This window comes from Oryctolagus cuniculus, chromosome 18 (genome assembly GCF_964237555.1).
Source record: "Oryctolagus cuniculus chromosome 18, mOryCun1.1, whole genome shotgun sequence".
NCBI lineage: Eukaryota > Metazoa > Chordata > Mammalia > Lagomorpha > Leporidae > Oryctolagus > Oryctolagus cuniculus.
Genome location: NC_091449.1, coordinates 49,665,449 through 49,693,068, shown reverse-complemented (window position 1 = coordinate 49,693,068; position 27,620 = coordinate 49,665,449). Strand labels below are relative to the sequence as shown.

The 27,620-nt window shown below is 42.6% G+C and overlaps 1 protein-coding gene across 1 annotated transcript; it reads left to right on the top strand.

Annotated features, from left to right (window-relative positions):
* The first annotated feature begins 1,883 nt into the window (after window positions 1–1,883).
* On the top strand, window positions 1,884–26,564 carry NAE1 (NEDD8 activating enzyme E1 subunit 1). Its single transcript, XM_002711557.5, has 20 exons — window positions 1,884–2,039; window positions 5,536–5,639; window positions 5,741–5,801; window positions 7,037–7,067; window positions 8,282–8,353; window positions 8,560–8,639; window positions 9,761–9,870; window positions 11,612–11,721; window positions 12,858–12,920; window positions 13,289–13,352; window positions 13,660–13,751; window positions 15,248–15,307; window positions 15,717–15,850; window positions 17,420–17,495; window positions 17,770–17,809; window positions 20,400–20,486; window positions 20,866–20,958; window positions 23,803–23,917; window positions 24,003–24,052; window positions 26,326–26,564. Exons 1-20 carry the CDS (start codon window positions 1,987–1,989, stop codon window positions 26,433–26,435), a joined length of 1,605 nt encoding a protein of 534 aa, XP_002711603.1. The 5' UTR covers window positions 1,884–1,986; the 3' UTR covers window positions 26,436–26,564.
* Window positions 26,565–27,620: the final 1,056 nt, after the last annotated feature.

Sequence of the window (27,620 nt, the reverse complement as noted above, 5' to 3'; positions counted from 1 at the left end):
ATTAAAAAAAAAAAAAAACCTGGAGCTGGAGGGCTTATTAAAACTTTCCTGGGCTAGGGCTGGTGCTGGTGCTGGCACTGTGGCGCAGGGGGTTAAAGCCCCAGTCTGCAGCGCCAGCATCCCATACGGGTGCCGGTTTGAGTCCCGGCTGCTCCACTTCCAATAGCACTCCCTGCTAACGTACCTGGGAAAGCAACGGAGGATGGCCCAAGTGCTTGGACCCCTAAACCCATGTGGGAGATCCAGAAGAGGCTCCTGGCTTCAGATTGGTTCAGCTCTGGCCATTGCAGGTGCAGCTCCGGCTGTTGTGGCCATCTGGGGAGTGAACCAGCAGATGGAAGACCCCACTCTCTCTGTCTCTACCTCTTTCTGTAACTCTTTCAAATAAATAAAATAAATCTTTAAAAACAAGCAAACAAACAGACTTTACTGGGCTTCACACCAGACTTTCTGATTCAGCAGCTCTGGGATTGGGCCTGAGAATGTGCATTCCATCCCACTTCCCCCAGCGAACTCTCACCTGTCCCACGTTCCCTGGGTGCGTTTTATGGTCCCCTATATTTCACCTGTCCAACAGGGGAAGGAAATGTGACAGCAGAAACGGGATGAGCTGGGAAAGCCTCCTTATCTGTTTCCCATCGGTGTGTCCCAGGGTGTGCCCCAACCCTCACCCAGCAGTGCATCCATCCTCACGTCACTGCTGTCAAACGGGGCCCCTCCCTTGTCTGCTTCCTAGGGGGAAGTGGGGTTGGGGTGCTCATTTTCTCCTTACTTCGGGCAATTATTAACGTGTGGGTCCAGGAGACATTGGCAGGATGCCCTTCCTGCTTGCCCCCTCTCTCTCCTCTCTTCCTGGGGTATCTCCCACAGCTGTCTGTTCCCAACAAGTGGTTCTTTTCAGGAAGTGGGGGGCTTAACTTCCTTATTTCCATGTTCACGGTCGTCATAACCTGACCCCTGCTGTCTCTCAAGCCTCCCCTGGCCACTTGCTCTCCTACATCTGACCAGACCGGCTCCAGCACCAACAGCCTGCCTCCCTGGGGCAACATCTGCTCTTCCTTTTGCTTAAACTGCCCTTCCTTCCATCCGCACGGCCCAGGAAATGTTCCTGGGAAGGGGTGGGGGGTGCTCCCCAGCTTCCCTCCATGGGGGGGGGGGCACCTTTTCTGGTAAGCAGGGCTGCAGCCAGCTTTGCTTTTTTTTTTGACAGCAGAGTGGACAGTGAGAGAGAGAGAGAGAAAGGTCTTCCTTTGCCGTTGGTTCACCCTCCAATGGCTGCCGCGGCTGGCTCACCGCGGCTGGCTCACTGCGGCCGGCGCACCACGCTGATCCGATGGCAGGAGCCAGGTGCTTATCCTGGTCTCCCATGAGGTGCAGGGCCCAAGCACTTGGGCCATCCTCCACTGCCTTCCCGGGCCACAGCAGAGAGCTGGCCTGGAAGAGGGGCAACCGGGACAGAATCCGGCGCCCCGACCGGGACTAGAACCCGGTGTGCCGGCGCCGCTAGGTGGAGGATTAGCCTAGTGAGCCGCGGTGCCGGCCCAGCTTTGCTATTGAAAACGGCCTCCGATGTGGGCTCTTATTGAGCAAGGATGGAAGAAAGGGGCGGGCAATGATGATCATAATAACGGAAGTTATTATTCAGGTAAGTTTTTTTGAGTCTAGCCCTATGTACCCCAAAATTTCCACTTATCCCCATCACACAGCTGAGGACTGAAGTGGTTAAAATCCAAGTCTGCCTGGGCCCAAAGCCGGAGTCCTTCACAGTTACTGCACGGACACAGACACCCAGTTCCGACCAGGCTCCGGGCCGCGGCCTCCTACCCCGGGCTTACCTGTCACGCGTGCGCAGTTCGGTGGCGGCGCCCCCTGCGGGTCGTGCGCAGGAGGCGGCGGCGAAGAGATGCTGAGTGCGCCTGCGCGCGCGAGGAGCCGGCGGTGGCGCTCGGCCGCGGCTTTGCTGTTCTTTGCGCGGCAGGCGCAGCCATGGCGGAGCCCGGGAAGCTGCTTAAGGAGCAGAAGTACGATCGGCAGCTGAGGTGAGCTGGGCCTCTCCTAGCCGAGCGGGTGGGCCAGCTGGTTCTTTTGCGTCCGGGCCAGGCCTAAGCGCGCGGGCGACGCTGTTGGGCCTCCCTCGGGCCTCCCGCCAGGCCGCGCCGGGCCGTGCGGGGCGCCGAGAACCGGGGCTCTGGGCTTCGGACGGGGGTCGTGGGAGCTCAGTGGGGGCCAGGACTGTCTTCCCCAGAAGGGCGCCCCGCCCGCCTTGCGGGATACGGCTCAAGGTGCGCGGTCCCCAGCGTCCCGCGGGGCTCCAGGGCTACGCCGACCCCGCCTCGCTGCTCTCCACCCCTTGGTTTTGCAGAGTGGGGGGACCCGGAGTACCCCATCTCGGCCTTCCAGAGCGGCACCGGCGTTAGGTATTGTTGTAGGTCAGCGCTGTCCAGTAGAAATACCAGACATAAAATGCTGGCATGTGAGCCACGTATGTGCATATTGTAAAATCTCTAACATGCACATTAAAACGTAAAAAGAAACAGGTGAACTTTTTTTTTTTTAATAATCATTTATTGGAATCCAGTCAATGTGGAGTCGATATGCACAGTCTACTTTTGTCTCCACTGTTGTTTGCACATCAGGTCTTGTCCACTTACAGCACGTCTCCGTGCAGACTCTCTCGTTCCTGGTGCTCAGTGGCCACCGTAGCTAGTGGCTACCTTGAGGGATAGTGCAGGTGGCAGCCGCGGGGCGGTCCCTGGCTGCTCCCCACCCTCACTTCTTCTGGCACTCCCCCTTGGGTATTCACTGGGCATCTTCTATGTGTTGATGCAGTGGAGGTAACAACAGTTTTAGGCCCCCTCCTTCTGCTAGCCCCCCCCCCCCCCCCACAGTGAGGCAAAGTTATGGGAATAATAGGTCCCTAAGGACTGGAACTTTATTTGCATTTGTGGCCAAGGGTTGTATGGGGGTCACGGCACTCTGCCTTTTTTTTTTTTTTAAGGATTTATTTATTTGAAAGAGTTGGAGAGATAGACAGGTTCCTTCCATCCATTGGCTTGCTCCCCAGATGGCCACAATAGCCAGGCCAAAGCCAGGAGCCAGGAGCTTCTTCTGAGGTTCCCACGTGGGTGGCAGCGGCCCAAACACTTGGGCCATCTTCCATGGTTTTTCCCAGGCCATTAGCAGGGAGCAGGACCGGAAGTGGAGCACCAGGGATTCAAGCTGGTCCCCTTAGGGGATGCCAGCATCACAGGCGGTGGCTTTCCAAATAGGAAAACTGAGTCTTGGAGAAGTAAATGGCTTGCCAGCGTCCCCCAGGTTTTAAACCAGGATGTAAACCAAGGCCCTCTGGCTTTTTCGGAACTGCTCCTCAGCCACCTCATCCTCAAGCTCCCAGGCTTCTGTGGAAAGAAACAAGGTGTCTGTCAGCGGTTCCTGTCACAGACTGAGTTGTCTTGTAAATCCTTGGCGTTCTGCAGCTGCAGCAGTAGGTGACAGAGCTGAGCAGGCCTTCGAGGTTCTTAAACAACTGTAACAGAAGAGGATTTTTTTAACTGAGTCCCTACCATTTAAGGGCCCACCTTCAGCTTTCACAGCGAGAATGGGTTCCTGGTTCTGAAGTGTCAGAGGGAAGTAGTTAGCGGCAGAGCTGCCTGGGGGCGGTGCTGTAGCATACTGGTTAAGCCATCGCCTGCCACACTGCTGGCATCCCACATGGGTGCTGGTTCGAGTCCTGCTGCTCCACTTCTGACCCAGCTTCCTGCCAAGGCGCCTGTGAAAGAGACAGAGGAGGGCCCAAGTTCTTGGGCCTCCGAACCCATGTGGGAGACCTTGATGATGCTCCTGGCTTCTGCCTGGCCCAGCCCTGGCAGTGGTAGCCATTTAGGGAGTGAACCACTGGATGGAAGTTCTCTCTCTCTCTGCAACTTTGCCTTTCAAACAAATAAAAAATAAAATAAATCTTAAAAGAACAGTGCAGCCAGACAGCAATCAACAAGGCCCTGGTTCTCCTTCCTCAGGCTGGCAGGAAGAGTGGAGAGGATTGCTTTCTTGTTTGGGCCCTTGTTTGGAATGTTTTACCTAGAGGCGCCCCAGTGTTCTTAGGATTATACTCCAACCAGTTGAGCATCTGTCAACCACATGTCAGTTGTCTTCTCTGTGCCCTACTTTTATGGGAAAAAAAATAGATGTTCCCAGTCCATCTGGTTCTTCCAGGTTATTCTTCCATTCATTTGACAGCCATTCAGCCTTCAGCTATCTTGGGTAAGGCACTGTGTTCCAGTGGTGAACATTGGGGGTGGTCTGGGCCCTTACAGAGCTTGGGAAGAGTGGAGAGGTGGCTGATCTGCAGATGTACGCCACATGAAGCAGTTGGTTGAGAAAGGCTGTGGACAGTGCACCGACTTAGTAAGGGGGACCTACTTTAGATGAGCTGATAGAAGGCACGTTATCAGTCTTTCTGCCGGTTCTTTGGGCTGCTTACACTGGCTAGTGACAGAACTTTCTATATGCACAAGAAAGATAAGTTAGTTAATAGGTTTCCTAGGTGAAGGTAATCAGGTTGTCCTAGAAGCCACGATACTTGGTGATCATGTACCTTGTCCTGTTAATGATATGCCTGTGTGAATCAGGTCTTACCATACATTTCTGACTCTTACTACATCTCTCTGAATGCATGTGTCTTCTATTAGTCCTTTTAGAATGTTCATTGAATACTATTTTTTTTTTTTAATATTTATTTGAAAGGCAGAGCAAGAAAGAGGGAGAGACAGAGAGATCTTTCCATCTATTGATTCACGCTGCAAACAGCTGTAATAACCAGATCTGGGCCAGGCCAAAGCCAAGAGCCAAGAACTCCATCCTGGACTCCCATATGGGTGTCATGGGCCATGCTCTGTTGTTTTCCCAGGCACATTAGCAGGAAGCTGGATCATAAGCAGAGTAGCGAGGACTAAAACAGGCCCTCTGATGTGGGATGCTGATGACACGAGGGGGGATCCGACCTGCTGTGCCACACTCTGACGCCATGCACTGTGTTTTAAAGCATTACTGCAGAAGCTGATGTGAGGCTTTTCAGGTGATAACTCAGTTTTCTTGGTAAAGTTTTTGCTTACTCTCCTAGTGTCAGGATCTTAAGTGCACTGGATCCTAGTAATTTCAGGAGAAACGAATTGGAGACAGACTAGGTTTTAAGCCCAAGACACTTTGTTGATGTTAGTGAGTATATCTAAAGGCTTTCTGTTCTGTAAATTATGTGGCATAAAAAGAGTAATGGATAAGGAGCCAGCTGGAAGACCAAGTTTCTAGTTCTGAGTTGACTCTGCCCCATAACTAACTATGAAAGGCGTCATCAAACAGTCTTGGGTTACTCAGCCGTGTAATCTCGTAGAAACCTGCATTCCTGTCTCACGTGTTTGGTGTGGTTTTCACATCACTTACACTGTGCGAGACTCTTAAAGATCAAGATCACTGTTTGAATAAGAAATTTGTATTTTTATGAAACGTTTTTAAAATGTTGAATTGTGTCTTGTTTTGTAGGTTGTGGGGTGATCACGGCCAAGAGGCTTTAGAATCTGCTCATGTTTGCCTGATAAATGCAACAGCCACTGGAACTGAAATTCTTAAAAACTTGGTACTGCCAGGTGATGCAGTTCAGCAATTCCGTTCTGAATTTGTTTCTTTAACATACTGACCTAGAAATGCATACTCTTGCTTGACGCTCAGGTGTTGGTTCTGTCTCCAGGTATTGGCTCATTTACAATTATTGATGGCAACCAGGTCAGCGGAGAAGATGCTGGAAACAAGTAGGTTCCGTTCTTTTAGGGAAGGCAGCATGTCAGTCGGGGTGACTTGACTTTCTGGTGGAATTCCTCACGTTTGGGATTATGACGAGGGGGAAGTGAGTTAGAACGAGTAAAGTGCTAGCCTAGCATCTGACAAATGGGCCGTTAAGAACAGGCACCCAGCATATGGTCTTTATTATTAATAGGAATATGTTTGTGAAATCTGGATACTTCCTAAGCCCTCGCATTAATTCCTAGACGTTAGGATGTAATGCGCAATAATCACATTTCTGGGTTATAAGATTAATAAAGACAATACCTTTTATTTTTAGTGCCTTCTAAGCCTAGGTCAGGTCTCTCTCTAAACTGTGCTTTCCGTAAAAATGCTGTTTTAGCAATGGCTTGCATGTCATTCTTGAGTGATCATATTTAGACTTTCAGAGCGTTCCCACAATTGGACTTCGTTTACTTTCTTGATCTCCCTTAGTATTTGCCAAAAGCAGCAATAAGAAAACACAAGGAAAATTAGGACTTAATTAGTATTTTATTTTGACGTTTTTTTCCTTGGGTAGTAGTGCAATTTTTTTCTGTCCATAACACAGTTTATTCACTGGGATTTGGAGAGAAAAAAAATCTAGTACCTTTGCTTACTCGGTTGGTTGAGGCAGGGTGGGATAAGATTAGTGTCTTTTTGTTATGGAGCTGGTGAACTTGTGCCACAAAAAGGTGCCGCTTCCTCAGGCCATCAGGAGGACACGTGTGGGAGGAAACCTAAATACATCTCATAGCTCCCTGCAAAGGCACATGCTTCTACGCCATTGCTCAGGAGTGGACCACTCGTTCTAGGGAATGTGAACAGCTGTTAAATGGGCCAGCGGGTTCCACGGTGAAACAAGTTTGAGACATGGGTCACAGGAGGTTAAGATTCCTCTTCTATACGACCTTAATATGTATGTTACGAATTTCGAAGAGGGAACTACAAGTGATGTTTCTCAAACTTTTTTAGCCAGGGAGTTCTTTTCTCTCAGAGCATCTTGTAAAGTTTGTATTCTGTGGTACATATTTTTGGAAAATGTGATTTAATAGTCTATCTTTGTTTATAAGTTTCACCTGATTTTCTTCCTCCAAAAAGACTATTAAGATCTGTAATCAAGATATGGTTTGTTTTTACTATGAATGGACTACATATGCTATTACAAGTAACTTTTCTTATATAGTAAAATATACCTTTAATTTTTTTTGTTCTTTCACTTTAGTTTTTTCCTTCAAAGAAGCAGTATTGGCAAGGTAAACAACAAATATATTATAGAATGTAGATGTGTGAGCATCTGATGGTGCCGCTGTGGTTTAATCCTTTGCAAAGCTTTGACTTTAAAAGGAGCATATTATTTCTCTGAGAAAAAAGTTAGCTTATTTTTATAATCTTGTAAATCTTTATATGTTTGGTAGTGTAAGAATTTAGAAGTAAGGGCCAGGTTTTGCGGTGCGGCAGGGTAAGCTGCCATTGTTTGTGACACCAGAATCTCCTATCACGTGTTGGTTTGTATTCCAGCTGTTCCTCTTTTGTATGGTTTCCTGCTAATGTGCTTTGGAGGCAGCAGATTTTGGCAAAAGGGGTTTATAAGGACTGTCTGTTTTTACACCGTCCTGTACTAAAGCTAAATCTTCAGTAATACTCCTTCAGAGGATGGGTATTGTTAAAAGTTTTATTAAAGTTAGCCATAAGATCCTTTCATAATATATATTTAAAATAAGAAATCTTTTTTAAAAAAAAAAAGATTTATTTATTTATTTGAAAACCAGAGATACAGAGAGAGAAGGAGAGAGAGAGAAAGAGATCTTCCATCTATTGGTTCACTCCCCAAATGTCTGCAGTGCCTGCAGCTGGGCTGACCCAAAGCTAGGAGCATCTTCTGGGTCTCCCACGTGGGTGCAGGGGTCCAAGCAGTTGGGCCATCTTCTGCTGCTTTTCCCCTCACGCTAGCAGAGAGCTGGATTGAAAGTGGAACAGCCGGGATTTGAACTGGCACCCATGTAGGATGCTGGCACTGCAGGTGGAGGCTTAACCTGCACCACAGTGCTGGCCCTGCAAATAGGAAATCTTACAAAACTGTATCAGTCAAATGAATAATGTCCTGAATGGAAATGACTGTTAATGATTGAACGTTCTTGGACTGAATTGTAGGCATGGGAGGTTAGAGTGACTCTAAACTTGATCTAGGATATCCCTGTTTGCTGCTCAGAAATTTTTGGTCATTTGTCTAATCAGAAAAGTAGCATGCAAATAATGTGATCACTTAAGAGTTTTGAATAATGATGTGTTAGCTCTGTTTTAAATAATATTCTGATACTCAGTTTAAACACGATAGCAAGCAGAGTTGTCATACCTGTGCGTGAAATTTGGACAAGTTTACAGCGTGTTTGCCTGATATGAAAGTTTTGGGGGTTATGTTGTAACTAAGTGTTTTCTAATTCAAGCCAAACATTTTGTTTTTAAAAAGAATCGAGCTCAAGCTGCCATGGCATTCTTACAAGAACTAAATAACGATGTCTCTGGAAATTTTGTGGAAGAGGTACAATACATAAATGCATTATTATTTTTCTGAAAATTTTTAATAATATAAAGCCTTATAAATTTAGAATTTTGAATCTTTATGTCATTATGTTTAGAATCTTTGCCTCATTTATTCTAAAAATAAAAAAAGAAATAGCTTAATTATTTCTGCCATTTTTAATATGATTGTGAAATTATTGGATTTTTTTCCCTTGTCTTATTTAGAGTCCAGAACACCTTCTAGACAATGATCCTTCATTTTTCTGTAGGTTTACTGTTGTGGTTGCAACTCAGCTTCCTGAAAGGTAAATTTTTATGTTAATATGTTTTTATTTTTATTTTTTAAGACTTATTTTACTTATTTGAAATATATTTACAGCAGTTAAATGGGATAGTGATTGTTTTATTTTTCAAATTTTATTTTTATCTTATTTTTAAAGATTTATTTCTTTATTTGAAAGGCAGAGTTACAGAGAGGCAGAGGCAGAGAGGCAGAGAGAGATCTTCCATCCGCTGGTTAACTCCCTAAATGGCTGCAATGGCCAGAGCTGGGTTGATCTGAAGCCAGGAGCCAGGAGCCAGGGGCTTCATTCGGGTTTCCCATGTGAGTGCAGGGGCCCAAGGATTTGGGCCATCTGCTGCTTTCCCAGGCGCATTATCAGGGAGCTGGATCGGAAGTGGAGCAGCATCCTATGTGGGATGCCTGCACTGCAGGCAGCAGCTTTGCTTGCTAAGCCACGGTGCCAACCCCTGTGATAATTTTTAGTGATTGGAACTAGTTAGGGTCCTTTGTTTGGTCTGTGGTTGAGACTCCAGCTTGGATGTCTGTGTCCAGTATCAGAGTACTTGGGTTTAGTCCCCAGTTGCAGCTCCTCATTGCAACTTCCTGTTAATGTGGACCCTGCAACATGGTGGTGATGGCTCAGGTGGTAGGGTTCCTGTAATCCATGTAGAAAACCTGGTTTGGGTTCCTGGTTCTTGGCTTTAGCCTTAGCCATTACCAGCATTTGAGGAGTGAACAGATTGGAATTCTCTGTCTCTGCCTCTCAAATAAATAAGTAAAACAAAAGCAAAAAACTAGTTAGAATTAGTTATAGACATTTTGGGGGTGTGTATGCATGGGCTTTGTAAGTATTTTTGTCTATTGTTGACTTGTTCAGAAAGTATATTTCAATAACACTCACTCTAATACAACAGCCTAGGGTTTCATGTCTCTTTAGTCCAAAAGATACACTTTGAGACTGCACCCCCTTGTGGAATTGCCTGCTTTTTGGTGTCTTCTTTACTTGCTTATGTAAATGAATTGAATATATCTCTGCATTTATTATTAGTAGGAAAACTGCTTTGTTTAAGGCATTTTCACGTTGGCATGTTTCACATACATCCATTTGCTTGTGTTTCATATTTACTTTGCTTTCCTTTTCAGCACATTGCTACGTCTAGCAGATGTTCTCTGGAATTCCCAGATCCCTCTTTTGATCTGTAGGACATATGGACTAGTTGGTTACATGAGGATCGTTATAAAAGAACATCCAGGTACAATTGTTGAGCATATGGAACTTGTTATTGGTTGCTTTAGCTACAGTTTTAGAAACTTGACAATTTAGAAAGTCAAATTTTAATCACAAAGTCAATTTTTAGCAGCATATCTCCCATTATCAGACTCAATACACTTTTAATTTACTGCTTCCTTTAGATAGTATTATAGAAAGATTTAAAGCAGGAAATACAACAGGTGTAACTCCTTCATCTCTAGTTGGCTACACAAGTACCCATCTTTTTACCTCTGAACCAACGTCGGGTTTGTAAGGCTGCCACAGGAGAGAGCCGAGGTGGCAGGGTTGCCCTGACACACAGAAGTGACACTAGCTTTCCCCTCCAGTCGTTTATGCCAGTCTCATGTGGGTCTTAGGTTTCCCATTTCAGGTGCAATTCTACACAAGAAGCAAGGCATTTACCTAAATGTTGTTCCTCAAGACAGTGTTGTAAGAGACCAAAGTCATTCATTAGCAGGCTTGTATCAACTCAGAGATGATGTTAGCCTCTTAATTATGAAATTATAATCTTAGGTTATCATAAAATTTTTAGTCAGTATACATACAGTGCCTTTATCTGCTCAAGAAAATGTTTTCTTTCTGTGCCACCATGAGCGAGGCACTCTGCTAGGTCAGTGACAGCTGTTGACTTTGGTAGCATCACTGAGGAGTGGTATCTGAAGATAGGGAGGAACTTCTGGCACAAGGTGGCGGCCATTTAAGAGTTATAAGTGAGAGAGAGACAAAAAATTAAAAAAATTTTTTTTTACATGGATCACTCTGAAGTTGAGAGAATGAATGGATTTAAAGTGGTAAAGACGGGAGGCAAGTAAGAGAGAGTGAAAGCCCCTGACTTAGGGACAGTGTTACAGGATGGGGGAGGAGGGGTAGATAATGATGAAAGTCAGCATTGCTGGCTCCGTACCACCTGTATGTGGATTATTTCATTCACTCTTTCAGAAACCTTTGTAAGGTAGAGTATTATATCTGTTTTTTACTGCTGATGCTGAGGCACAGAGAGATTAGGTTATTACCTAGGTCGCATGGTTAGCAAGTGACAGAAGTAGGCCTGGCTCTAAACACTCACTGAAATTTCATTCCTATACTTTCCCATGTGGACAGCAGTGTGCAGAGTGAGGTCAGGAGGTGGGGACTGACTGACGTAGGAGCTCAGGAAGCAGGAAGTCAAGGACGACCACTGGGTTACCAGGGAAGAGGTCTAGGCAGGCAGTCAGGCTGTCTCTTGAAGGCCAGAAGAAGGAGGGTAGGTTGTTAGCTGTAACTTGCCAGGTAGATAAACTCTGTTCTAAGGAACTTTGTTTTTAACTTTTATTAAAACTTAAGATTTAACCCTTAAGGTTAATGTATTTTACTATGTGTAAATTGTACTTCAATAACAAAAATATCTTTTAGGCCTCATACCGATTTAAAAATTAGAGATTTCTTTTTTTTTTTTTTTTTAATATTAAAGTTTAATGGCAAGAAATGCACTTGATAGAGCAGGTGGGCATCTCAGAAAAGAACTGAGAGTGTAGCCTGCATTCGTACAGGAGTTTTTATGTATTGGGAGACGGGCCCTCTGTTTTCTCCTCCTTCCTCACTGTCTGGGATGTCTCACTGGGTGGAGGGCAAAATTCTAGATTTCCAAGTTCCTGTAAGGTGGTGTCACGCCAACAGTATCTAGAGAATTACATTTCTTTTTTTTTTTTTTTTTTTTTTTTTTTTTTTGGATTGACTCACAGTAATAGAGTCTCATCCAGATAACGCACTAGAGGATCTACGCCTGGATAAGCCATTTCCTGAACTGAGAGAACATTTTCAGTCTTACGATCTGGATCATATGGATAAGAAGGTTGGTAGTGTGTGTGACCTTACTTTCATAGATAGACTTGAAGGTTTGTTTTTTTTTAAGATTTATTTATTTGAAAGGCTGAGTTACAGAGAGGCAGAGAGAGAGGGAGAGAGGTCTTCTACCTGCTAGTTCACTCCCCAAATGGCTGCAACAGTCGGAGCTGGGCTGATCGAAGCCAGGAGCGTGGAGCTTCTTCCTAATCTCCCATGAGGGACCCAAGGACTTGAATCATCTTCTGCTGCTTCCCAGGCCACAGCAGAGAGCTGGATCGGAAGTGGAGCAGCTGGGACTTGAACCAGCGCCCGTATGGGATGCCAGCACTGCAGACTGGAGCTTTAACCCAGTGAGCCCTAGGGCCGGCCCCTAAAGTTTCTTTAACTTAAGGTTTTTGAATTGATACCGAAGTGAGAATTTACTGCAAGTCTCCATTTTCCTGTCATCAGATTACCCAGTAACATTTTACTCTATTTATCTTCAGTAACTTTATTTTCTCCCAAAATTAAAGAAATATATTTATTGATGAAAAGTATATAAACTGAACATGTGCCACCTGGGTCAAAAATAGGGCATGAGTGTATCCCAGGAATCCTCTTCATAGCCCTTTTCTCAACAATTGAACGTACTTTAGAAAAGTTTGAATTCGGGTTGGGTGTTTGTTGAAACTGATTCCTCTGGCAACTTATTTTTAGTGTTTGAAAATTACAAAAGCAACTGTATTCTTCATTAGAAAAATAATGTGATTTATAACAGACTATACAAATAGTGTATTTTTCCCCACTTACATATTAAATTGCACATATTTATTTGGCTCCCAGGAAACACAGCAGGTCCTCTTGTCTTAGTCTAGGGTTGGTGTGGCAAATTGAGAGATCTGAACGATGTAATCCCTGAGACTGTTTTCGGGGTGGTAAAATGGGGACAGTAGTAGTGCACACCTTGCATACCGGGATTTAGTTGGACACTGCCTCTCAAAACAATGTGTGAAGTAATTTTTACTTAGCCAACTCATTCTCTTCTATTACTCTGCATAAATTAGGAGATGATCATAAGTACTGTTTTTGTTAAAAATGAGTATTGTAGTAAAGAATTATGCTAATTTATACTGATGTTTTCTTTGATCTGTTTCTCATTTTTAGGACCATAGCCATACGCCGTGGATTGTGATCGTAGCTAAATATTTAGCTCAGTGGTATAGTGAAGTATGTCCTTTTTTAAAAATAGAAATTCCATGTGATTGCATTTTTACTTTATTATAAAATATTTCCTTAAGTGAATGGGAGATTAATTTTTTTGTAGGTTGCAGGGCAGATGAACATTTTAAAATTTAACTCTAGCAGTTCCTCTTTGAGTAATGATACTTTTATTAACAAAGTGAAAATTGAATAAATGTCATTCTGAAACTGACTGTGGGGACTGAATGTAGAGAAATGGCCCAGGTTCCTTTTCCTATCAGGCGAGCCTCTGATTTCACTGAGGTACATAGTTGATGAAATCTCATGTGGAGATGGGGGAAATTTTCGTATTTTGAGTTTTATAACTAGATTCTTAAAATTTTTAACCAATTTAGACTAATGGACGAATACCTAAAACCTATAAAGAAAAAGAGGACTTCAGAGATTTGATTAGACAAGGTAATACTGTGGGGTGTGATTAAGTATTGTATAAAGTTTGAAAATCAAATTGTTTGAAGCAAATATTTATGGGATTTCTATTGATAACTTTATCAAATTATGCCATTATGAACTTTTCATTTTGCTCTTTTTTCTGGGGGAGATAAAGGAGCCACTCCTTGTATAATATGAAAAACTAATGCTAAGCCATATTTCTTAAGTTCCAAGATTTTGACCCCTTCAGAATCTGACAGGGTTTTGTAATGTTGAGGGAATGGGCGTGAGAAGGAAAGGGCTGTGGTTTGCTGACTGGTTCCTATTCTAACAGGAATCCTGAAGAATGAAAGCGGGACTCCTGAAGATGAAGAGAATTTTGAAGAAGCCATTAAAAATGTGAACACTGCACTGAATACAACACAGGTAGTAAAGAGCTGCCGAGGGGTCCATATAAGGTGTTTTCTGATGTGAAACAGTTGATTACAATGATTTAAGTCAATACATCTAAATATATATTTAGAAATAAGCATTTCTAGTACAGTTTGAACACTGTTTTTACTAAGATTTTGTGTTGTCCTTGTTAAAATGGATGTTAGTGGTTCAGCATATAGGAGTGATAGAATAATTTATATGAATTATTTGAAATTCATAATTTCAAATTGTAATTACTTGGAGGTGAGGTTATAAAATGAAGGTGCTGTTTTGCTGGCCCAAAAAAGTGTTGCCTAAAAAGTTAAATCTTGTTTCCCTGGATTTGCTTCTGACAACAGTGATTTGAATATCATGGAAGATATTCTTTATGACATTGTATATGGTTTGAAAGTTATTTGGAGAATAATTCAGATGTCTTTTGTTTAATGGTGGTTTTGTTGTTGAAGTCTGACCAGTGAAGTTTTTGGAGAGCTTTGGAATAACACCTGGTAGTTTAAGCTAAAAATTTCTTATAATTAAGAGTAAAAATGCTAACACTACAAACTTTTGTAGGCAAAGAGGCATTGTTACTGAGTAATAAAAGTGTGTGTTTTGTGTGTCAATTTTCTGGGGGGATGAAAATTTTATGTCTTAATTGGGATGATGGATGAGAATGCATAGGTGTGCTTAAAATGCATCAAACTGTGTATTGAGGATCTGTGCATTTTACACTGAATATATAATTTACCCAAATAAAAAAATACAATGTTCTAGTGATTAAGGAACAGTAACTAAGTAAACACATACAAATGTTCTAGTTGCTGTGAACAAAATTAGAGCAGAACAGAGGGAAAGTCCGATAGGGTTGGAGGAGTCTAGGATTAGAAGGCAATTTTAAATGGGGGGACAGGGTGACTCTCAGAGTCTCTTTTATGCTGAAGCCTGGGTGAAGTGACGTGCGGGAATCTGGTAGCTATTCAGGTGGAGGAGCACCTGTGCCCAGGCCCTGAAGTGAGCTGAGGTCTAGCATTTGTTCACGGCCCAGTAAGAAAACTGATGTGATTGGAGTGAAGTAGAGCAGGCAGCCGGTGTTGGGAAAAATTTGAGACCGAAAGGGCCAGATCATCAGGGCCTTGCAGGCCATTGCATGTTGAGCAGGAAGGAGACCAATATACTTTACATTTCTAAGAGGTCATTCTGACTGACAAGGGGAGATGAGAACGTCAGGGATCAGGAGTGGAAGCAAAAAGACCAATGAGGAGGTTGCCACTCAGTCAGATTTCTTCTCACACAACACAAGAATGAAAGCTTATAAGGTGTGTAGTTTGTATTATTAATGTATGATGCAATAAACCTCCATGTGGTACTAATTCTAAATAAAACTAAATAAATCATAAGTTTGTATTTGAGACAGTTTGAGAATTCAAAGAACGTATTTGAAGAAGTAGCATTGACATTACAGGTGGGAAAATTCTTAGTATAAGTAAATGTTTCGTTTCCTTTGATAGATCCCAAGCAGTATTGAAGATATATTTAATGATGATCGCTGCATAAATATCACCAAACAGGTAATGATAACAAAAAGTAAAAATGATTTTGTCTAAAAGTTTGGATCAAAATAAGGTGCCTCTGAATGTTAATTTTTTTAAAAAGATTTATTTTATTTAATTGAAAGACAGAGTTACAGAGAGAGGTAGAGACAGAGAGAGGTCTTCCATCTGCTGGTTCACTCCCCAGATGGCCGCAATGGCCGGAGCTGAGCCGATCCGAAGCCAGGAGCTAGGAACTTCTGGGTCTCCCACAAGGATTTGGGCCATTTTCTGCTTTGCCAGGCCATAGCAGAGAGCTGGATCAGAAGAGGAGCAGCCAGGACTAGAATCGGCACCCATATGGGATGCCAGCGCTTCAGGCCAGGGCTTTAACCTGCCACACCACAGCGCTGGCCCCTGAATGTTAATTTCTTCTTAATTCTTTTAGACTCCTTCATTTTGGATTCTAGCTCGTGCCTTAAAGGAATTCGTGGCCAAAGAAGGTCAAGGAAATTTACCTGTTCGAGGCACAATTCCTGACATGATTGCAGATTCGGGCAAATATATAAAACTGCAAAATGTGTAAGTTGCTATTTTCAAACTATGTAACTGACAAATTTGTTCATATTAGAGTTGAACATTTTATCACTCAGAAATCAGTCTCTTATAATCTCATTGCTTTAGAAATATGCTGAAGAATTTAGGGGGCACTTTTTTTCTTAAAAGACTGTTTTTTTTTTTTTTAAGATTTATTTTTTTTTATTTGAAAGAGTTACAAAGAGAAGAAAAGGGAGAAGAGGGGAGAGGGAGAAAGAGAGAGAGAGGTCCTCCATCTGCTGGTTCACTCCCTAAATGGGCACAACGGCCGGAGCTGTTGATCCGAAGCCAGGAACCAGGAGCTTCTTCTGGGTCTCCCATGCAGGTTCAGGGGCCCAAGGACTTGGGCCACCTTCTGCTGCTTTCCCAGGCCATAGCAGAGAGCTGAATCGGAAGTGGAGCAGCTGGGACTTGAACCAGCGCCATATGGAATGCCATTGCTACAGGCTGGGGCTTTAACCCGCTGTGCCACAGCGCTGGTCCCAAGACATTATGTTTTTCTGCTTGAAAAAGTTTTAGGTTGAAAACAAAATTGAGTGGAAAGTACAAAGAATTCTCATATATCCACCAGAACATAGTTTTTATCACTTACTCTGGGTTATGAACTGTTCTGTGTATTAACTAATCTAATACGTACATTGGGTTTACAACAGCCTCATGAGAGAGACTGAATGTCTCCATTTTGCAGAACAGGAAACTGAGGCACAGAAAAGGTAACTTATTCTGCTAAATGACAGACCAGGATTTGAACTCCATGAAACATAACTCCAGAGCCGTCTCTTGCATATTTCCTCTAACTTAAAACTAAGACTTTAGATTTGATGGACTCTCTATCATTAATATTCTATAGTTTGAAGTGTCCGTAACCAGAGTGACACCTGCTACACAGGCATCACTAGCCTGAACCCAGGTAGGCTGTTGTAGGGATAGGCCTCCCTAGGTGTTTCCTTTGAATGGATGAACCCAAGGCTGCAGGTTTGGTTTCCTCAGGAGCCAGATAGTGTCACACACACATGCTGGTTCCACAGACAGACTGTGCTTTTCATTTCAGTTACTGTCTAGCAGATCTTCCTTTGTTGGCCTGGCCCATGAGTGCAACTTGGGCAGGGCCCACAGAGAGCAGAAAAAAGTGTGAAGAGGTAGTCAGCTTATACTCTGATTATTTCTTAATAGACCTAAAGAAAATTTTTCCATGAATTTATAAATACTTGATTTAACTCCTTGGACTTAACTTGAAGGAAGCGAGTCATGTTCTTCAGTAGCATGTTTTCTCATTCCTCTGTCAGAGGCCTGGGTCATGCATTCATGGATCGCCCAAGCAGCAGTTTCTAAGTTGGGTACTGTTAATTAAAACTAAAGAGGGAGCCTGGATTTTAGGGAGCTTATTGCCAACCCTGGGAAATCCCCAACACTGACAGGTGCTGCTGGTGGTATTTCCCGGCATTTTCACATTTTGTATGTTGCCAGACCAATGTTTTTGTCTGCTTCAGGGTGATAATTAAATTTTGCTAATTAAAAGTTTTGCTAATAGTTGCTTTTGTTGTCCTTCCCCAGTTACCGCGAAAAAGCAAAGAAAGATGCTGCCGCTGTGGGGAATCACGTGGCCAAGCTGCTGCAGTCCATTGGCCAGGCAAGCTGCTGGGCACACTCGCCTTTGATGTGCATCTCTGTAGAGGCCTGATCACGTAATTCCAGCGGGAAGGAGTTCAGAGACCGAGGGCTTGGCCCTGGCTCTGTCTCCTCCTTGCCCGCCTAGGGGAAAAGCCAGTTACAGGGAGACGGCGTTTTTAAGGTGCTCTCCCAGCTCTGAGAAAGCCTCCCCGTCCTACAGCTATTGGCTTTGTGCTGCACCCTCTGTTACTCTTTTCTGTACCGAGCAAAAACCTGCATTTATCTCTTTACAGGCACCAGAATCCATTTCAGAGAGAGAATTAAAGTTGCTCTGTAAGTCCGCTTGAATTAGCTTATTTTACCGTATAAAAATTGCCACAGGGAACATTCCTAGGAGTTTTAAACGGTTGGAATTTTGAATTTTCTGTGGTCTTAATGGCATAGATATATAATTATCAGGTAAAGTTTTTTTTTTTAAATCTTTCATAATACAGAAGATATTTTAAGACTGGGTCAGAGGTAGAACATATCTATGACAATGCTAAAAGGACATGAAGGTCAATTAATTGAAAATTGTCATTAATGTAGAATTATTTTCAGCTTGTTAATTTTAAGTAATTTGGGAAATTTTATTTGAAGACTGGTTTTGAAGTCGTGAGTCACATGTACATTGACAGTACTGATTTTTTAAAGATTTATTTATTTGAAGGCAGAGTTACAGAGAGGCAGAGGCAGAGAGAGAGACAGAAAGGTCTTCCATCCGCTGGTTCATTCCCCAGATGGCCGCAGTGGCTGGAGCTGCGCTGATCTGAAGTCAGAAGCCAGGAGCTTCTTCTGGGTTTCCCACGTGAGTGCAGGAGCCCAAGGGTTTATGCCATCTTCCACTGCTTTCCTAGGCCATAACAGAGAGCTGGAATGGAAGTGGAGCAGCCAGGATTCAAACTGGCACCCATATGGGATGCTGGTGCTGCAGGCGGTGGCTTTACCCGCTATACCACAGTGCTGGCCCTGACAGTATTGATTTAAAAACTCACCTTGACCTGTGTTAAGTGACTGATGGAATTAAAAATTTTGCTGTCTAGTTTCAGAGTGGCTAGACTCCTGGGGTCTCTTCTGTCTGACTCATTTTCTTTTATTCAAAAATAACTTTCAGGGGGCCAGCACTGTGGTATAGTGGGTAAAGCCGCCACCTGCAGTGCCAGCATCCCATATGGGTGCTGGTTCTAGTCCTGGTTGTTCCACTTCCTATCTAGCTCTCTGCTATGACCTGGGAAAGCAGTAGAAGATGGCCCAAGGACTTGGGCCCCTGTACCCATGTAGGAGACCCAGAAGAAGCTCCTGGCTTCGGATCAGCACAGCTCCAGCAGTTGTGGCCATCTGGGGAGTGGACCAGCGGATGGAAGACCTCTCTCTCTCTCTCTGTCTCTCCTTCTCTCTCTGTGTAACTCTGACTTTCAAGTAAATAAACAAATCTTTTTTAAAAATAACTTTCAAAATAATAATAAAACATCTATTTTCATGTCATGTGATGATTTTTCCCTATAGCTACTATACCTAGTCCCTATAGAAGTTTCTATTCTGCATGTTATCTGTTTTTTAAAAAACTTTTTTTATTTTCATTTTATTTGGAAGGCAGAGAGAGAGAGAGAGAGAGAGGTTCCAGCTACTGGGTTCAGTCCCCCAGTGCCACATCAGTGTAGGAGATGAAACAGGCTGAAGCCAGGAGCCTGGAACTCAATGTAGGAGTCTCCCACAATGGATGGTAGGGACCCATGAACTGGAGCCATTGCCGGCTACCTCCCAGGGTACCATTAGCAGAATACTGGAATTGGAAGCAGAGCTGAGATTTGAACCCAGACACTCTAATGTGGGAATGCCAGCATCCCAAGTGATATGTTCACTGTTATGCCAAATGCCTGCCCCTGTGTTTCCCATCTTAATGTAGCCTTATTCAAGCTTCCCATTTCATGACTTTTCCACAATGCCTACTTAGGCTCAGTTTTATTGTTTTGTACTATTACATGTTATGTACCTTGTTTCTGAATTAGTGTTTGTTCTATTAGACAATAGCAGATTAAAAGCTGGATGTTGGTTATTTGGGAGTTTATTATTCTGTTCTGTCTACTTCAGGGTATGTTTAAAGATTCTGTAATATAAAATCTTTATGAATAAAAAAAGTTGGGACTGGTGCTGTGGCATAGCAGGTAAAGCTGCTGCTTGCAGCGCTGGCATCCCATGTGGGCGCTGGTGTGAGGCTTGGCTGCTCCACTTCTGATCCAGCTCTCTGTTAATGTGCCTGGGAAAGCAGCAGAATATGGCCCAAATGCTTGAGTCCCTGTCCCTCATGGGAGACCCCGAAGAAGCTCCTGACTCCTAGCTTTGGACTGACAGCTCTGGCTGTTGGAGCCATTTGGGGAGTGAACCAGTGGATGGAAGATTCTCTCTTCTCTCTGTCTCTCTCTAACTCTGCCTTTAAAATAGATAATTAAATCTTTTAAAAAATTTTCAGGTACCAAGAGCACACATTCTGTTTTAGGACTACTTGTCCATAATACGGGAAACCATTATTGAGCCATCTCAGGCACTGTGCTCTGTACTTGATACACTTGTCATGTTTGATCTGCAGAAAACTCTCAAAGCTAAACAATATTATTCCCATTTTACAAATGAAAACTGAGGCTCAGAGAGGTTCTGTCACCTTCTTAACCAGTACTGAACTCTTGTAGTGCCAGGGATACACATTTAAGAGAATTTGTGTTCTGGTGTCTTCTCTGCTAACCTCTAGGGCCTAATGGAAGATGTTTCTTCACACTCTCCTGTCTGTGGAGGATATTGACAGCATTTTCTGTTTGTAAAATGACCTTTGATTTGGAATATTCTTCCGTCTTAACCATTGTTTCCATGTTGTCTTTCCTGTGCTCAGGCAGCAATTCTGCGTTTCTTCGAGTAGTAAGATGTCGGTCCTTAGCTGAAGAATATGGTTTGGATACAGTTAACAAGGATGAAATTAGTAAGTATCAATAGCCTTTTAATGCTAGCTTGATTTAATTAATTTTAAAGATAACAGATTTTATATACCTATTATATAAACTTAATTTATACATGAAATCATATTGGCATCAGAATCTGTTGTAAGATATGCATAAGAGCTAAATCAGGATGTTACTGCTGCAGTAGAGATTGTGTGACTCCAGCTAATGTTAATAACATGGGATCACATCGTAATGTATCTCCTCTTATTTTGTTGCTACTCATCATTTTCTATTTTATTGTTAAAAATTTTAGTCAATTGTCTTCTATCTTGAAATTTGATTATATAGTGAATTTACCCCCTCATTGTTTGTAAGTTGTGAATTACTGAAATAACACTGAATTTTTCCTTTCCCCAGTTTCCAGCATGGACAGTCCAGATAATGAGATAGTATTATATTTAATGTTACGGGCTGTTGACAGATTTCATAAACAACATGGTAGATATCCAGGTAAGAATAACAAGTGAATTACCAAATACAACAAAATCTTGAATACACATGTAAATTGAACCCTAAGTGTTTTCATGGTGTTTACAAAGTGTTGCTTGAATATCACGTTGTAAACAGATTGCATCTATAGTTTATCCCAGTGAATCCTAGTGAGGAGCTACCATTTGTTTTTTTAGTGTTTGATTCTAAACCATTACAGGAGGAATGTTGGTAGCATGGGTATAAAAGAAAACTTTTTTTCTGTCAGTTTCCAAGGTTTACTTCTAAGAAGGACCCTGAGTTTAATTTAGTGGAGTAGGAAAGCCAGTGACTTCTGAACTCAGAACTCTGGACAATGTGGAGATGTCTTTGTTCAGTCTACATTTTTTGTTATCTACAAATGTAGTAATTGGAGAATTGGGATAATTTCAAAGATGGACTGTTGCTCAGAATATATTTATCTTTTGATAATTTTAATTGTACAGGATTATTGCATAGCAACCTAAGCTCATCATAAAACTCAGTGCCCCACCTGGTGCCATGTGCCACCAAGGATATTGGGCAAGCTTGCCAGAAGAAATAAAGGGGATAAATATCCATGTGTGTTGCCTTTTTTGTATTATTTGATTAGCATGGTTTTGAGTTACCTTGTATACAGCAGACCACTCTAAAACTTAGTGGTCTAAAATAATATGCAGTCTAATCATTTGTGGGTTGAGCTCAGACAGTTCTCTTTGGGGAGGGGGTCATCTCATAGAGTTACACAGTGGAGTCATCTGGAAGCTTGATTGAGTTGGATTGCAGGAAGACATTTTCACTCCCGTATCTGTCACCTTAGAACAGTGGAAGCATCTGAACGTTGGTCAGGCATCTCTCCACTGGGCTGGGCTGGGCTGGGCTTCCTTTTAGCATGGCAGTGCTAGGGTAGATGTTGGGTTTTTTTTGTTTGTTTTGTTTTTTTTTTTGGTTTTTGTTTTTTAATTTGAAAGGCAGAGTTAGAGAGAGGGAGAGGGGGAGGGAGAGGTCTTCATCCGATGGTTCAGTCCCCAGATGGCCGCAAGTGCTGGAGCTGCGCTGATCTGAAGCCAGGAACCAGGAGCCTCCTCCAGGTCTCACATGTGGGTGCAGGGGCCCAAGGTTTCCTAGGCCATAGCAGAGATCTGGATGGGAAGTAGAGCAGCCGGGACCCGAACCGGCATCCATATGGGATGCTGGCACTGCAGGCGGTGGCCTCACCCGCTATGCCACAGTGCTGGCCCCTAGGGTAGACTTTTTCGTTTTGTTTTGTTTTTTCTTTCTTTTTTTTTTTTTTTTTTTTTTGACAGGCAGAGTGGACAGTGAGAGAGAGAGACAGAGAGAGAAAGGTCTTCCTTTGCCGTTGGTTCACCCTTCAATGGCTGCCGCGGCTGGCGCGCTGCGGCCAGCACACCATGCTGATCCAATGGCAGGAGCCAGGTACTTATCCTGGTCTCCCATGGGGTGCAGGGCCCAAGTACTTGGGCCATCCTCCACTGCACTCCCTGGCCACAGCAGAGAGCTGGCCTGGAAGAGGAGCAACTGGGACAGAATCTGGCGCCCGGACCGGGACTAGAACCCGGTGTGCCGGCGCCACAAGGCGGAGGATTATACCTAGTGAGCCGCGGTGCCAATCCCTAGGGTAGACTTCTTACATGGTGACTGGCTTCCCTAGAGTTAACTCTCCAGAAGCACCAAATGGAAGGTACTAGACTTTCTGGTCTTGGCTTAGAAGTCATAATGCTTTACTTAGATTGTGTTCTGTTGGCTTCACAAGGCCAGCTTAGATTAAGAGTGGGAGGGAGTTACGTGAGGGCATGAAAGGGGTTTATAGCATGAGAGACTAGCTGTGGCAGAACTGGCTTTGGAGTTAAATTGGACCCCATCCAAGCTCTATCACTTACTGATGTCACTGTTTCTTTCCAAGTATCAGTTTTCTTATTTACAGAAAGGCAGAAATAATATCTACTCTATTGGATTGTAAAGGGTTAACTCCATTCACTGTTAATACATGGCCTAGCACCCTGTATGTACTCAGTGAAGACTCTGTTATGAGAAGAATAGTGATAATAATTTTTAAACCATTGATGCTGGTTTAATATAATAACCAAAGATACTGATTATTTTTGTAATACTTGAATAGTATGATGATTGTATTTTTCCTTCCAGTAGTAATATCAGCAGCTTACCTTGGGAGACATTATAGTTTCAACATTAAAAACTGCCTGGACTTACTTCCTAGTTTTACTGTTTATGAGCTAAGTAAATTAATCTGTGCCTCAGTTCTCTCAACTGTAAAATGAGGACAGTAGTACCTATTTTATAGAGTTGTTGTAAGGATTAAATAAATTTTTTTAATTTATTGTTTAAGGAGTACAAATTTAAATTTATAAACACATACTGTATATGGATAGTATGTAACATTTATGAATGTTTGATAAGTGTTACCTGTTATAGCTTTATTTCCTCAAGGTCATCTAATTTCTTACATATACATAATACAGATCATAATTTGCCTAAATGGTATAAATAGGACAGCAGTTTTTTATTCATTCAGTTCTTTTATCAATTAATTACTAGATATTATGTGCCAAATACTTTTCTAGGCATTGGGTGTCAAACAGGGGACAAAGGTTTATTGAACTCAAAATTTTAATAGATTTTAATTATAGATATATGCAAGTATTGGTCTCATACTTTCCATTATTTTTGTTTTATCTTCACTTCCGTACCTTACTGTTTTGACTAGAATACCCAAAACTGAATTAAGTAAAAAGGTAGCCATTAATTTTTAGTTATGATTATTTTAATGAAAATGAATTTATATAATTAATTTATATGTATTTTTAGGAGTGTCTAACTATCAAGTTGAAGAAGATGTAGGAAAGTTGAAGTCTTGTCTCACTGGCTTCCTTCAGGAATATGGGTTATCTGTAATGGTGAAAGATGATTATATCCATGAATTGTGAGTATTCTTCAGGGCATATGAGACAGAATCTCCCACCTGTCCTAAGGCTGATCTAAGGTCATGTGTCCATCCTTTCCTGTAGTTGCCGATATGGAGCTACTGAGCCACACACCATCGCTGCGTTCTTGGGGGGTGAGTTCCAAGTTGAGATCATATTTATATGACTAGAATTTGCCTATATTAAAAACTGAAGGTTTGTTTTGTTTTCTGCTTCTTTATGTTCTGTAACGTTTTGCATATGCTATTATTACCTCACTTCCGTCAGGTTTTGTGGTTTTGTTTAAGTGTGATCCTCTCTTCCAGGCCATCCGCAATTCCCTTCTTTACAACTGGCTGCTGCCTCTTGCACTCCTATCCCCTCTTTCTTGCTTTTCCCCTTAGCACTCATGGTCCTGTGATATAGTATACTTTCTGTTTATTTGGAAATTATCTGTCTGTCTGCCAAAATGTAGGCTCCATGGGCAAATGAATCTTTTATCTTTTTCCTGCCTACTGTATTCTTAGTGCCTAGAACATTGTGGAACAGATCCTGAAGTTTTTTAAAGGTTTATTTATTATTTATTTGAAAGGCAGAGTTACAGAGAGAGGGAGGGACAGAGAAAGAGAGAGTGAGAGCTCTTTCATCTGCTGTTTCACTCCCCAAATGGCTGCAACAACTCAACTTGGGGTGTGCTGTGTCAAAGCCAGGAGCCTGGAGCTTCTTCCAGGTCTACCATGTGGGTGCAGGGGCACAAGGACTTGGGCTGTCCTCTGCTGCTTTCTCAGGGCATTAGCAGGGAGCTTGTTTGTAAGTGGAGCAGGTGGGTCTCAAACTGGTGCCCTTATGGGATGCCAGCATTGCAGGTGGCAGCTTTATCTGTTACACCACAAAACTGGCCCCCAATTAAAAAATCTTTTTTTTTAAAGATTGACTTGAAAGGCAGAGTTACAGAGAGAGAGGGAGAGACAAAGAGTGAGGTGTTCCCATCCACTGGTTCACTCCCCAAATGGCTGCAACAGCTAGTTCGAAGCCAGGAGCCAGGAACTTCTATGAGTGCAGAGGCCCAAGTACTTGGACTGTCTCCTCCGCTGATTTCCCAGGAATATTAGCAGTGAGCTGGATCTGAAGTGGAGCACCCAGGACTCAAACCGCTGTCTATATGGGACACAGGCTTTACCCTATATGCCACAGCACTGGCCCTAATCCTTAAATTTTATCAAGTCGATGAATATCTGTGAAAGAGGAAGCTTCAGATTATAAAAAAAGATCCAGAATATTTTTTAAAGATTTATTTATTTATTAAAGATGGAATTACAGACAGATCTTCCATTTGCTGACTCACTCCCTAAACGACAGCTAGGAGTCAGGAGCTTCATCCAGGTCTCCCACATGGGTGGCAGGGGCCCAAGTACTTGGGGCATCTTCTGCTGCTTTCTCAGGTGCATTAGCAGGGAACTGAATCAGAAGTGGAGCAACTGGGACTTGAACTGGTGCTCATATGGGATGCTGGCATTGGAGGTGGTGGCTTAACCCACTGCACCACGATGCTGGCCCTCTTTTGTTGGTTTTGAGTAGTTATTGCAGCCTGGCAGTATCTCATGTAGATTCTTTTAGGTATTACCAATGTTTTAGAACATAATGTACTTTTATCCTTTTTTATTCTAAATCAGGCAAAAGGTAAAATTCAAATGCTTAAGCCAGAAGGGTGCTCTTTGAGAATCTTTTTGCCTCTGAATCCATTTAAAAAGTCCTGTCAGGGCCGGTACTGTGGCATAGCAAGTAAAGCTGTCACCTGCGGTGCTGGCATCCCATATGAGCGCCAGTTTGAGTCTCAGCTGCTCCACTTCCGATCTGCTATGGCCTGGGAAAGCAGTAGAAGATGGCCCAAGTCCTTGAGCCCCTGCTCCCATGTGGGAGACCCAGAAGAAACTCCTGGCTCCTGGCTTCAGATCGGCGCAGCTCTGGCTGTTGTGGCCAGTTGGGGAGTGAACCAGTGGAAGGAAGACCTCTCTCTCTCTCTCTCTCTCTCTCTCTCTCTCTGCTTCTTCTCTCTGTGTAACTCTGACTTTCAAATAAATAAATAAATAAATCTTTAAAAAAAATTCTGTCAGTAATACTACAGTTTAAACTTTGCTTTGTTCACTTTCTGTATCTTGCCAATCTTTTTAAGCTACTGTAACTAAAAATGCTTCATTGTTTTAAATAATAGCAATATCCATTGTATGAAATAGCCAAAATAAAACTTTTACAACATAGTTATAAAAATTATACTTTTAAATTTTTTTATGACTCAGTAAGTTATGCCTGTTTTGGATTACTTTTAAATAACTTTGCTTTGGGGAGGTTTTATATAGAATTGAATATGTTTATAGCATTCTTGAAGATTATTCTTTTAAAGATTTGCTTTTCCCTCTTTTCCTTGCAGGAGCTGCTGCTCAAGAGGTTATCAAAATAATCACCAAACAATTTGTAATTTTTAATAATACTTATATTTATAGTGGCATGTCACAAACCTCAGCAACTTTCCAGTTGTAGAATAAGCACTTTGTGTAGTGTGTTAATGATTGAAGCTGTAATTGCCTTCAGGTTGTGCTCTTATCTGTAAAATTGTGCTAAAGGAAAGCCGTCAAATTGTTTCCTTAATAAACATTTTGTCATTTGTAATAATGTGGTCTTGTTCTTTGTTGGGAGCGGCAAGGAAGCAATCATTTTCCCAAAGAGTAAAAGCTATCCCTTTCCAGTGAAGTTCATTAACACTGATGGGCTTGCTCTGTCAAGGCTACTTACCATAGATACCTTTTGTGTTTCATCAGAAATAGGTTAAATATTTTTTTCTTACCATCTTAACGAATTTAAGCCATGTGCAGATTGCAGCTATGGATGGACATTTAAGGACATTTGTTAAAGCGACTAGAATTTTTTTTTAAAGATTTATTTATTTACTTGAAAGGCAGAATTAGATAGAGCAAGATCTTCCATCCATTGGTTTATTTCTCAGATGGCTGCAACAGCTGGAATTGGGCCAGGCCAAAGCCAGGAGCTTTATCCGGGTCTCCCACATGTGTGCAGGGGCCCAGTGACTTGGGCCATCTGCTGCTGCTTTCCCAGACACATTAGCAGGGAGCTAGATGGGAAGTGGAGCAGCAGGGACTCGAACCTGCACCCATATGGGATGCTGGTGTTGCAGGCAGTGGCTTTACCCACTGGCCCTGTGACTATAATTTTAGAAAATATTTCCATTTGTGGAGTTTATCAGAAAATATCGCCATCCCTGTATGTGGTGTTATCTAAACTTGGGTTTTGCTGATTACACCTTAAAATTTATGTGGTCATTCCATCCATAGTACATAAAAGCTCAAATTTCACTTAACTGGGGGCAGGCATTTGGCACAGCAGTTAAGATACCACTTGGAATGCCAGCATCTCATATCAGAGTGCCTTGGTTCAAATTGTGCCTTAGCTCAAAGTTTTTGCTAATGCATGCCCTGGGGGTGAGCAGGTGATGGCTCAAGTATTTTGGGTCCTTGCCACCCACATGAGAGACCTATCTTTTTTTCTTTTTTTGTTTTTTTTTTTTGTTTTGTTTTTTTGTTTTGTTTTTGTTTTTTTTTTTTTTTTTTTTTTTGACAGGCAGAGTGGACAGTGAGAGAGAGACAGAGAGAAAGGGCTTCCTTTTGCCGTTGGTTCACCCTCCAATGGCCACCGCGGCTGGTGCACCAC

Bases quoted from the DNA above. Each gene is read 5' to 3' on its own strand.
- NAE1 (XM_002711557.5), top strand. From the start codon at position 1,987: ATGGCGGAGCCCGGGAAGCTGCTTAAGGAGCAGAAGTACGATCGGCAG. The intron at 15,308-15,716 runs GTAATGATAACA...TAATTCTTTTAG, and splicing joins GCATAAATATCACCAAACAG to ACTCCTTCATTTTGGATTCT. The intron at 15,851-17,419 runs GTAAGTTGCTAT...GTCCTTCCCCAG, and splicing joins TATATAAAACTGCAAAATGT to TTACCGCGAAAAAGCAAAGA.